Source organism: Zeugodacus cucurbitae, chromosome 2 (genome assembly GCF_028554725.1).
Source record: "Zeugodacus cucurbitae isolate PBARC_wt_2022May chromosome 2, idZeuCucr1.2, whole genome shotgun sequence".
Classification (NCBI taxonomy): Eukaryota; Metazoa; Arthropoda; class Insecta; order Diptera; family Tephritidae; genus Zeugodacus; species Zeugodacus cucurbitae.
Genome location: NC_071667.1, coordinates 17,442,786 through 17,455,511, shown reverse-complemented (window position 1 = coordinate 17,455,511; position 12,726 = coordinate 17,442,786). Strand labels below are relative to the sequence as shown.

At 33.2% G+C, this 12,726-nt stretch overlaps 2 protein-coding genes across 3 annotated transcripts in view; one reads left to right on the top strand and one right to left on the bottom strand.

Annotated features, from left to right (window-relative positions):
* The window catches only part of Fbxl7_1 (F-box/LRR-repeat protein 7), a 280,685-nt gene that overhangs the window by 99,159 nt on the left and 168,800 nt on the right, over positions 1-12,726 (top strand). The gene's annotated exons all lie outside the window — the stretch shown is intronic.
* Positions 1-12,726, bottom strand: part of Npr1_0 (atrial natriuretic peptide receptor 1) — a 144,819-nt gene that overhangs the window by 96,947 nt on the left and 35,146 nt on the right. For both annotated transcript variants that reach the window (XM_054225161.1, XM_054225162.1), the window contains exons 3-5: positions 10,309-12,608; positions 10,067-10,250; positions 9,700-9,902 (exon numbers count right to left, since the gene is read on the bottom strand). In XM_054225161.1, coding sequence (XP_054081136.1) covers positions 9,700-9,902; positions 10,067-10,250; positions 10,309-11,563 — 1,642 coding nt within the window. In that variant the 5' untranslated portion in view covers positions 11,564-12,608. The remainder of the gene's footprint in view (positions 1-9,699; positions 9,903-10,066; positions 10,251-10,308; positions 12,609-12,726) is intronic.

The following is a 12,726-nucleotide window of genomic DNA, read 5'->3' as shown; positions in this document are numbered from 1 at the left end:
TTGTGTGGATATATGTATGGTAATATATACATAGTCCACACTATTTGCACAGTTGGCTATTGAGTTGTTGTAAAAAGTTTACAACAATATCGGTCACGAATGAAATGTTCACTGGTCAAGTGTGCAAGTTATTGGAAGTCACAATGCTTGCTTAAATGGGTATTTATGCATATTAGTATTACTGCAAGTTATTTTCATGGTTTTGCTTTTGTCAACGCTAAGTGGTTATTACGGTATTTGCAATACCATGGATGTGCTTGGCAGTTACAGAACAGTGCAAAGAATGAACAAAAGCGTTAATAAAAATTGTGAATTTTTATGATAAATTAATTCTGCCGATAGATCTTACTGAATTCGAAAAAAATCCAGAACTATTCCGAAAAGATATATCGTGATCTATTTAATTAATAAGAATGCGGTAGAACTTGATCGAAATTGGTGTGAAACGTTGCTAATTAATTGACTGACTTTGAGCAATTAACTCAAAATTGATTTTTCAATTTATCGATTATAATTTTTTACCACAATCCCTCTTTAAATTAAAAATACACGGACTTTCCCACGAAACTCGAAACTAAACGTTAATAGTTATTATTTCTTGCAAAATCATGCTTGCAACTTCACACAATATTGAGTGCAGTGTTAAATTATTAAAGAGCTGTGCAGAAGATAAGTTTTATGTCAATAAACGTTTTAGCGCAAACTCTGCATTATATATTAGCTGACGGAGGAATGGTCTGCTCTGCTGACATCCAAGGAATGGTGGGAAAAATGTCATCAATATCAGGCTGTATTTAGTGGTTAGTTGTTGACCACACACAGAGCGCTTCTAGTGTCAGTAACGTGGCAAGTTGTTATGTTTAGCGTTGTTTAGTGTGTCGGTTTAATATGTCAATAGTTAAGATGTACGTGAAATAAATACCCTTTACATCATTTTTCAACAAATTCAAGTAAAATGAATTTATCATTCAAACCGAGTAAAAGAATTCTGGCTTGCAAAAAAATACACTCTTTGGAATAATTTAGGTTAGGTTAGGTTACTCTGGCAGGCTACAACGCCACAAATAGACCAGTTTTGGTCCTTTGTGAAACCAGATGGAGTGCCGTCACTTGGTTAATGAGGAGTAGTCGTTCTTTAGGATGCCAGCGCTTGTTTTAAAAGGCTTTGTGGCTTTACCAACGAAATCTCTTAAAGATTAATGTAATGTGCAGCCCCAAAATGCTGAAGCCGTTGTCTTGATAATGCAGGACATTCACAGAAGAGGTGCTCCATTGTTTCTCTGGAGCCTTGCTATTGACATTTCCTGCAGTCTTCACGATCTATCAGCCCCATCTTGTAGGCGTTCTTTGCCACAAGACAGTGACCAGTGAGTATGACGACCATATTCCTACATTTGCTTCTATCGAGCGCCAATAGAAATTTCGTGTACTTCTTATCTACCACCTTGCACATAACTTTTGCGGTTTTGCATCCCGGTATATTCTTCCAGCGCGCTTTGAACTTTTTTTACCAAGTTTCTGTCTAGATCATCATATAGACAGTGTATAGGTCTATCTACGTTCATCATATTTTCGGATGACAGTTTTACGCCTCGTTTGGCAATCTCATCCACTATCTCGTTACCTTCTATGCCCTTGTGGCCTGGCACCCAGTAGAATTGAAGTCGCCTATTTCTGGCGATATTATCCACTGCTGTCCTACCACTTAAGACACTTTTGGCCGATATGCTGATGTTGATAGGCAATCAAGGCAATATCCTCGCCTTGATTGCCTCCTGACTGTCTACGTATGTATATGTTTACTTTAGAGTATCCTGTTGGTGCGCTTAAGGATAGCTCATCGGCTTTTCCAATTGCAAATACCTCCGCTTGAAATATACTGCAGTGTTCCCGTAGTTTGACTGGTTGCATTATACCTAACTCCGGGCAGTTTATCCCCGCGTCTACCCCGTCCTCCATTTTCGAGCCATCCGTAAATATGTTTAAATTGCTGCGTGCAGGTGCTATGCCCTTACGCCAGCCATCTCTTTCTATGTTTACTTTGAACCTTCTTTCCCATTTGAAAGATGGGGTCAGGTAGTCGGTGTCCGCCAAACTGCCATTACCCACTGAGCTATGCCCAAAGGTTCTATACTTAAATTAGACTTTATTAGCGATTTTGAACTAGTAGAGTCTCATTGAACGGACTTTTTGAGTTAATATTAGTGCAATAATCGATATATAAAAGGTCAGCTAAGTAAAAGCCTTTTCCCACAGCCAAATTAATTGATCAATTAAAATTTTGATTGAGAAACCTGTTTTGTCCTTCACACTGCCGGCTACTGGATAACTGATCAGCTGTTATACATTTGTGTTTTTGATTTTCTTAAGAAGTTGGTAAGTTTCATCAGCTGATTGCTATTTTTAGCAGCGACATCTACCGTCGTGTATGGGGAAACAACAACTCGCAGACAAAGAACGTATATATAATTACAAATTCGGTATTTGTCGCAGAGTTGCATTTCATTTTCAAATCGATTAAAATTCAATTAAAAATTAATGTAGATTTTAATTTTGTATGGTAAATCGATGTTAATCAGCGTTTTAATCGAGTAGAGGCCGGTTAATTGATAAAATACCTACTGTATGAATAGGCTATAATATTCTTAGCCATAATCTCGATATCTACTTCCTCGATGTATTATAGATACCCATACCGTGGCATACCTGATCTTTTTCTTATGAAAGCAAGTGGGCTATCTGTATTGAAGTGATATAACTAAGCCATTAATAAAGCTATAAAAGTAAAATTTTGTATATAGTATCTCATTATTGAGGAACATATTTGATTTTTTTGGGAAATGGGCGTGGTTCCTCCCCTAATATGTTTTTTTTTGTATATATCTCCTAAACCATTTGCGCTTTATAACCCAAACCTACTGGACACATTTACTTTTAGTATCCCACCTTTTTATTTTTTTGTTTCCTTATAAATAAAATTATATATTTATCACGTATAATATTCTTATAATTTTTTATGTATATATGTATAAATCTGACAGAAAAATTATATCGCATGCAATTAATTGTAATGATTTCTGACATTTTAATATGTTCATTCCCTCGGCGCAAGCAATTACTCAGATCTCAGTCATAAGTAGCTCAACAGCATTCAACAAGTGCAACTCTCGAGTGTAAATCACCGACACATTTCTTTTTAATGAGTGAAAATTCGTTTTTTTGTTTCAGCAAAATGTGCGCTCTCGAAACGCACTGAAAGTGCAGTTGTTGTCATTATCAAAACACAAAAACCTTCTGTATGTCGATTGCGTACATTTTCAACTATATGTATTAAAATAGTATGTATATCTGTATAAATTTATTGTGATTTCATTGAAAAAAACCTACAGCGACCCTGGCCAATAGCATTCACGATTGTGTAGTGCGGCTTAACTCTAAGTAGTTTACTTATGAAAATACTTATCTTTATGTTATGAATCTAAGTATTTACTTATTAGTCTAATATTTATTAGACTTTAATGATTTAGTATGGACGAGGTTTGATTTCGGTATGTTGGTTTCTTTAAAGACTATATAGAATGACTCATTCAGCGGAGATCGATTAGTTCCAATAGTAGTAGATATTCTACGTAAATAATCCAGCGAGTCTACAATTTCTCTTTATATTAAAGCAATATCGGGTACTTGGTATGACCGATAAAATTTCAAATAGATCCCATATTCAATAAAAAAGGGTACTGTACAGGTAGACATAAATTAGTGAGAAGAACCGAAGTTGAGATTTGAAGAAGAAAGAAGTTTATCCGTTTAAATAGTGAAAAAATTAGCATGTAAGATTTACTTGTATGTTTAAACCACCTCCTCCAACTTCGAAATAGACGCCACTGTATCTAACTGTATGTGTAATGTATATATATATATGTATATATATACACATTATTTTCTTATCGCTGAATAATGAAATGACTTTACTTGTTTCTCTCTCATGTATATATACATATTCTATATTCTTCAAACAAAACCTATCTATTCTTCACTATATTAACAATAGTCTTCATGTATACATATATTTTTACACAAATATAAATCGTAAAATAATTGCACTTTACTCATTTATTGATATGTAGATATGTCTATTGTTTTTTCAATTATTTTACAGTTCAATATTACCATGCACATCCACTATATGTACATACATATGTATGTATGCGCATATGAGTAGCACCATTGCGTCAAATAAGCCGCCTAATCGCATTCAAACCCATTGTCTATAGGAAAGCGTAATTTTTTTCCATAAATATGCAATTAGATTAAGCTGTAATTATTATAAATTAATACTACACTGTCGCACGAAGTGTACATACGAAAGTATTTGAATGTGTGCTTCTGTGAATGAGAGGGCTGTAATTGCATGCTATGCTAATTTTATTATTTAACTTACGGTGTTCTCAAACAATTACACACATGTTGTTATTATATCTAGATATGGTAATACACTGTATGGTAATAAAACTGTAGTTTTAGAGCAGCAATTATTTATAAATTACTGTACTTAGCACGTTTTTTGGAAATATAGTGAATGAAATTGTCTTTGGTGTGATACGAAGTCGAATTGAATTGATCATTACAAACTATTTTCTTCTTCTTCATTTACTTGTTTATACTCCGCAATTTCAGCAGGTAATAATGAGCATTAATTATTCTGTTTTCATTTTCTAATCAAGATGGTAATTAGGTCCAAGGTAGGATGATTTCTCGACATTGCAAGCTTTTGTATTGTTCTACCATAAAAATTGTGGCCTGAAAACAAATGATGTCGGCTTCTCTTTGATGATTTCTATTTATTGCTGCTAATTTGGCTGAAATTTAATACAATTTATAAATCATTTTTTTGAGACATCGACTCTTTCAGGTATGAAGATCAAATTTACTACAATTGAAACTGTTTAGGTATATCAAATATGTACTCCAATTTTTATTAGCTCTTGTGGCGGCAAACCTGAAACTCAAACATTGATTAATTTAAATGAAATGCATATGTATCAATCAAAATGACTGAGCGAATGAGTTTCAAAATAGAAGCACACTTAATGTTTTAGTTTACATTTTTAATTTCAATAATTAAGGAAGCTCAGTTTTTACTTCGGAAGTGGTTAAGTCTTGAGGTCGAGATACGAGCACATTTATATAATTTATAAAATCTTTTATGCATTTAGTTAGAAAGCCTTTAAAAGGTAAAAATAAAAGTTATCAGTGTTAAAAATGTAAAAAAAAAATTATAAAAATAGAATAATTTATTTTAATATATTCTATGAAAGTCATATTTCATTAAAAATTTGGTTGTTAGCTTTTTTAGAAATGGTTTTATTGTACATAAGTAATTTGTGAGGATTTCAGTAAAGGTATTAGTTGGAAAGGACTTGCTACCCTTATCAAATTTCTAGGCAGATAATGATCCAAAAAGCCGTAAGATGTTAAAAAAATGATTTGATGAGACATTGCTATTTGTTTTGAAATATTAGTAAGGAATATTTAAATTTTGGGAACCCATTTCATTCCATTATAGCCTTTTCGCACAGTCAAATTAATTGATCAATTAAAATTTTAATTGAGAAACAAGTTTATGCCCTTCGCACTGCCGGCTACTCGGTAATCGATCAGCTGTTATACATTTTTGTTTTTGCTTTTCATAAGAAGTTGGTGAGTTTCAACAACTGATTGCTATTTTCTCAATAACCACAGCTATTATTGTCAGCAGCGACATCTACCTTCGAGTAGTATTAATGATAATTATCAAAAAATACAGCGGATCGTAGACAAAGAACTTATATATCGCTAAAAAATCGATTAATTATTAATGCAGAAAAGTTTGATTTTTATTTTGCGTGGTACATCGATCTAAATCAGCGTTTTAATCGAGCAAAGACCGTTTTATTGTTCAATTATCTCCTGTGTGAAAAAGCTATTGCCCTTATTGTTTTATGTTTTTTTCTATAATAGCCTCCATCAGATATCCACTGGATTTATTGCTATCGGTGTTCATAGCAGTACAGAAAAACGAAATATAACTAGAACTGAGCGAAATTCATTTTTATCCAGCCACTCTATAGTTACTATCTAACTAGTTCTTCCGACCACAATAAAAATATTTAATATTTTAGAAAAATGGTTTAAGATAGACGAAACCCTCAGATCTCATATAAAATCGTAGTTTCTTTGCGGAATTGAAATCTTACTTTCGAGCAAATGTGTTAAGTTATGTTAATTAATTAATTAATTAAAAAAAATCGATTATTAACGTTTAATTTAATTTTTATATAATATTATTTAGAATATAGTTGTTTAAAGTTGAAAAAAAAAAACAAATATTGCGTTTAATTTTTATAATTTAGTAACACTGCACTAAAAAAATAGCTACAGCGGTTAAAATATTACTTTCAATTTTATCCAAAAGCGCAGACACAATATGTCATTTATGAAAAACACAACACCGTTGCATAAAAAAAATCTGTTTGCCACTATGGTCGACGTTTTTTAATCACAACTCATTTCACACACACAACACTTAGTTACCGCTGTCAATGGAGCCCAGCTCTCCACTCAACTCATAACTAGAAAATTGGCATACACACTCGAAACTTTGAATGAACGCCTTTAATTTCACAGTGATTATTATTTTTGCTCTGCTACAATTTTATCTTTTGTCGCGCGCACAGCCGTTAACCGCTACCGTTAAATTCGGTTCGAAAATTCACGCACAACTGATGGCTGACGTTCGATTTGTTGTAAGTTGCAATGTGCTCTGAATGCCGGCTATGATTTATTACGATTTCGACGTTGCATCTTTCACTTTCATTGTAGGTATGTGTGTGCCGTTGTTTTTGTTGTAAATTTCGTTAAAACAGCTGTTTTATGTTTTGTTGTAAGTTCGAAAAAGCTCTCACAGATAATGCACGTGTTCATCGTTGGCGCATACTGGGGTTGACAAAGCTTTCGAACTATTTTGTTTACGTTTCATACGCTTGGTGAATATGTGCGTGTGAATGAGAATATATTTGTACCCAGCAGTAAGTCATATTTGGACCACACTCAAAGCTTATATGTATTCCAGTTCAAATTTTGACTACCTTCATTTTGTTTATTTTATTAAAATAATTGCTTCAAGTTAGCCAATATAGAGTTCAGCACTGTTAGGTTTCCTAAATTTTTACAAATAATTGCTTCTTGTGTTATTAAATTATAGTGCGAATAATTTCCCGTTCACCAGTATCTTGATTGCATTTCTTGGAACATAAGATTTCAACTTTGTCACGAACTAATGAGAGACTTGAGAGAAAGAATTATATCATATTGCATCCTAGTACCTGGAAGTCTTGCTCTTCTAGAAATTTATCTCGTCAAGTTAAATAGAGAGAGTATGTTTATACCTCACTGAATCTATTTCTATTTGATTATTCTAGTCTATTTCATTTATACCAGTTGTTTGTTTGATTCGCTGCTCCAAAATCCAAAAACTAATTTTTTCTAGGAGATTGAGTTGTAAATTAAAAAATTGTGTTCACCGATTTTCGAAATTAGCCTTCAAAATCGAAATAAGTGGATTCGAAGTTCGAAAAAAGACGTTATTAAAAAAATTATTGTTAATTATAGAATATAGCTACTAAAAATGCAAAAAATGGATTTAGTCTACATTTTCTTCTTTATTCAAGGGTGTATAGAATTTTTCGGTGAGATGCTAAGAAAGGTCAAAGTTTGACTTTCGAAAAATTAATTAATTGAAAATTTAGATTATATCTATATTTTGGATGTTTTAGTAGCCATATCCTGTAATTAATAATAATTATTAAAAAAAAAAAAAATTTCGAACTTTGAAACCCAATATGTATTTCGATATTGGCGGCTAACTTCCAAAATCGAAGAATACACGTTTCTTACCTATGTCTCTAGCTCCTGAAAAAACTTAGTTTGGTCCAATAACTAGCCGAGTGTTGTACAGTGTTATAATATAATTTGTTTTTTATCGAAATCCATTAAAAGTTTATTCGGCTGATGATCTAATGGAATACAATTTGTATACAATTTTACTTACATTTTTTTATACACTCGTAACAAAGTTATTAAAGAGAGTATTATAGTTTTGTTTACATAACGGTTGTTTGTAAGTCCTAAAACTAAGCGAGTTAGATAAGGTTATATATACCAAAGTTATCAGAATGAACGTCTGTCAGTCCGTGCAAGCTGTAACTTTAGTAAAAATTTAGATATCTTAATGAAACTTGGCACACTTATTTTTTGGCACCATGGGAATGTTAAGTGCGAAGATGGGCGGACCAAAAAATGGGTTATAACTAAGCCATAAGTTAAGCTATAAATTTGATAAAAAGGATCGTTCTAGGAAGGGTCATATTTGGATGTAATTTTTTTGGGAAAGCAGGCATGGCCTACTAAGTTTTTTGTACATATCTCGTAAACTACTAAAGCTATAATATATCAACGAAACACTCAGGAGTCGTTTTCTTAAGGCACTTCCTTCTACAGTCTAAAAATGAAAAAAAAGGAAATCGGATTATAACCAAGCCCACCTCCCATATAAAGGTTATGTTGAAAGCTACTAAAAATACTTTAATTCAGTATTGAAAACATTAAATTTCATTATAAGGATGGTACTGAAGAGCTACTTTAAAATCCATATCTCTGAAACTACTCGCATCAATTTCAATGAAATTTGGTTCATAATATCTACCTGGCTTCCTAATGATATATTATCAAAATAGTTCAAATGGGTTCACAACCACGCCTACTTCACATAACTTTGTAGTCGATCTAAATTGTTTACTTTAAAATATATAAAGTAAGCACTAGTGAAGATATCGAAACAGAACTTTACACAAATACTGCAATTATAGTGTGGCATCGAATTTCTAAAAATCGACGAAATCGAGCCATAAGTATTCGAACATGAGGACCTCAGAGCTTCGAAAAAATTTTTTACCGAAGATTTTTTTTTCTCAGATAAAAAAAATTCAGAGGTTATAGTTTTCTTCTAATAATATGTCTATGCTCCAAAAATGAGTGAAATCGGGTTATAACTTCCCCTAGTTCCCATATACCTAATAATAGGGTTTTCAAACTTTCAGTAAACATATTCTACCATATTAATACCGACTATGTGAGCCAAAATGTGTTCTCTTAATAAAATTAAAGAAATATATTGCGTGTATAAAATGTTCGGTTACTCTCGACCTTAGGCCTTCCTCACTTGTTAATTAATTAATTCTATAAATTTCATAGGCTTCACTTTTAGTAACACCCTCCACTGTGCGAAAAGCTTTTTGTAACAAAATGTTAACATAAATGTTAAAGAAATGAAATTAACATTCTATAAAATTTTAAGAACGAGTATGTTAAAAACATTAATTTCAGAGAATGTTAATGAAAAATATTCACTGTTAACTACCTTTCAACAGCGCATATTTTAATAACATGCTACTGCTATTAACATAACAAATGTTTGTGTAACAGCAACATTAGTAAACTTAATTCTAAGTTAACATGCTGTTAGTGCTAATGAAAGACAATTACAGCTTATCTAATCAACTGCTAATTGCCACAACAGTAGTGTTAAGAGATAAATAAATGTCTCTTCTTGTATAACAAAAACAAATATGTATATATACAGCCCTGTTTAAAGGCACTTACTTGTATGTTTATTGCCAATTTCACGTACTAGCTCCTCGGTGCGATTGCGCAGCTCCGGCACTATGGAATACTGTGCGAATGTCAAATTGAGATTACGCATTTCATCGCCGAAACTTTTCATCATTAAATAGCAGCTATGCTCACCAACAACATTGCTTTGCCCATCACGTTCGTAGAATGCAATGGAGTTGGACCAATTGTAGCTGGAAGCGAGGGAGGGAGGAAGCGTAAAACTTTTAATGCATAAATTATAAAATATACTTTAGTTTGAGATAAGTGACGCTAAAAATGCAACTAATTTGTTAGAAAGTTTGCGTTTTGAGCTTAACTTTGCTTTTATTAGCATAAATTTGAGCATTACATTTACCGTTTCATAAGTTCAATTATCATCAGGGAGAGACTTTTGAAGCTGAGCACGCCAGGACGTACCAACATGTAAAATTCATCAGCACATGTAGTCTTCTGGTCTTCAAAACTATCGGTGGCGCCACCTATCGATATGACGGGTGTACCGTTGCTATTGAAGTATTTGGCAATGCGACTGACGGCGGCTGAAAGTAAAAAAAAAAATAGCTAAAAATACGGACGCACACATCCCCACGTACTCACCTAATGCATAATCGCACACTGGACCGAAGACAACATGTGCACAATTCTTTACGATGCCATCCATGGCCTTTATGGATGCATATGCTGCATCACATTTCACATCGCCCGTCATCCATTCGAAATTCAACTGCGGTGACAATAAACTATTTTCGCGTATATATTGATCGGCCAAATGCAACACTGGCATGGTGCGACGCATCGAAGCGGTGTAGGTGTTATCATCGGGTAGCAATAAAAGTGCGCGTAACGTGCAATTGCGGCCGTCCGGTGTACAAATGGCCTCACAAGCGCGAGCGGACTCTTCGCGACAAGCCGCACGTACATGGGGCGCTGCGCTTAGCAGATACAGCAGTGTGTAGGTTAAAAGTACTAGTGGAGGGGAGCTGCGCCCAGCAGATTGCCATGATTTGGCACGAAATAGCCAATCACGCCAATTGCGAAATTGTGAACGAAAGGATTTTGTGTTCAAATATTGGTATGAGCAATGCGGTTGGACTACAGAGTGGCATGCAGCACGTGTTGGCACTGGTATGTGCTGGCGGTTATGTACAATTTGATGTCGAATTGTTGTTGTTGGTGGTCTCTGATCTTTATAATAACATTCAGTGCGAGGTTGAGTAGTGAGTTGTGCTTGTGTACCGCCTTGAGATCGATATTTTGTGAGCATTATTTGTGGTTTTTCTTTTTGTTGTTGAATTTGATTTATTTGTGTTTGATTTTGTTTGTAAACTCCAATTCGTTGTTCTGCCATTGAAGTTTGAGACCTGTATTGTGAGTTGTTTTGCATGTCTGTTTCTAATTCTGTTTTCATTTCTAATTCTGGTTTTGTTCCTGCTTCTATTTTTGTTGCAATTTTTTTCATAGTACGTTTTCTATTTTCTTTATCAAAAAATAATTCAGTCGCCTCTTCCAACTCGGTTTCAGTTTTTGGTCCTTTCTCGGCCCTCATCTCAGCCATTGTTACATATACTGTTTGAGTTCTTACTTCCACAGCTGTTTCTTTATCTACTTCAATTAAATGCTTTGTTTTCATTTCTGCTTTTATTTCGATTTTTCTTTTTACCCCTATTCCTGTTTTGTCTTTATTTTCCGCTTCAATATCGTCTGCAGCTTTTATTTTAATTTCTGTATCTATTTGAGTGTGTACTTTTGTTTTTAAATATGCTACTCTTTTCATTTCAACTTCTTCAGGCAATTCATAATCTGTTTTTGTTTTGATTTTGATTTCTGTATCTACTTCTGCTTCAGTTTTCATATCTGTTGTAATTACTTTTTCAAATTCACGTCACAATTCAGTTACTATATTTTTTTGATTCAGTTCAGTTTTTGTTTTAATTTTAATTACTGTTTTAATTTCAGTTTCTGTTTCTATTTCAGTTCTGTTGCGTTTTCTGTTTCTATTCTGTATTTTCAGCGCATTTGTGTGTGAGTTTGGTGTTACATTTATTATTGTTTCTTTCTTTGAACTTTCAATTAAATTTGTTATCTCAGTTGAGTATATACGTTTTCCTTAGTTGACTTGAACTTGAATTATTTAACAGGTAACTTCGTTGCATTAAGTTTCTTACGATCTTTGGTTTGTTTGTATTATTATCTAGCTTATATTTATAATTATATTTACTGCTTATTGCTGATCGTTTCTCAACGCTATCTATTTTTCTTAACTTGTTTTTGTTCTCAAATTTTTCACATTGCATACTTGAATCTCGCATTTTCCACTTTTATATCTACATACGCGATTGCTCTTGGTATTTGCCACTGCTTGATAACTACCACTATATTTTATAACTTTTCCGCTTTTATGCACTTATTATTATTTTTTTGATGCCGCACAGCTTTTAATTCTTTCACAAGTTTTGCTAATTCTCACATTCCTTTTACTTTCGCCACCGCAATCATTATCATATTTCACATTTTTTTCAACGTAAGCGGTTCTAACGTCGCCTTTGCTGTAACGTCATCAAGTAGATTAAGCTGAGTTTGTCGCTGCGGTCCTTATCGTTCCGGTTGCCACAAAATTTTATCCTGTAAACTTGCATGCGTTGGTGGATATGTAGCTTCACTGCACTTGGAAATACATTTGCCTTTGTGAAACCTTTTCAACTGCTTCAGACTTTAAGTGCGCTTCTTCTTTGGTTTCGTTTAAATATTCGTTACTGGGACCAATACTGGTGAAAAGCTTTACTTAACATATAGTATGTAGTACTTCATTAAAATTTTGTTAGTTTTTCTCCTCTTTGGGCTTTAGTTATTTTTTTTTTTTTGTACATTACTTGGCAAGCAGATCACTCAGTTTGAGTCTGAAAATAGAAATATTAAATACATTTAGTTCCTTAAGTATGTAAATAAGATATGAGTATATTGAATTTGTTCTATACGATATATGAATAATAAATCTAATATGTAACTTCATGTTCA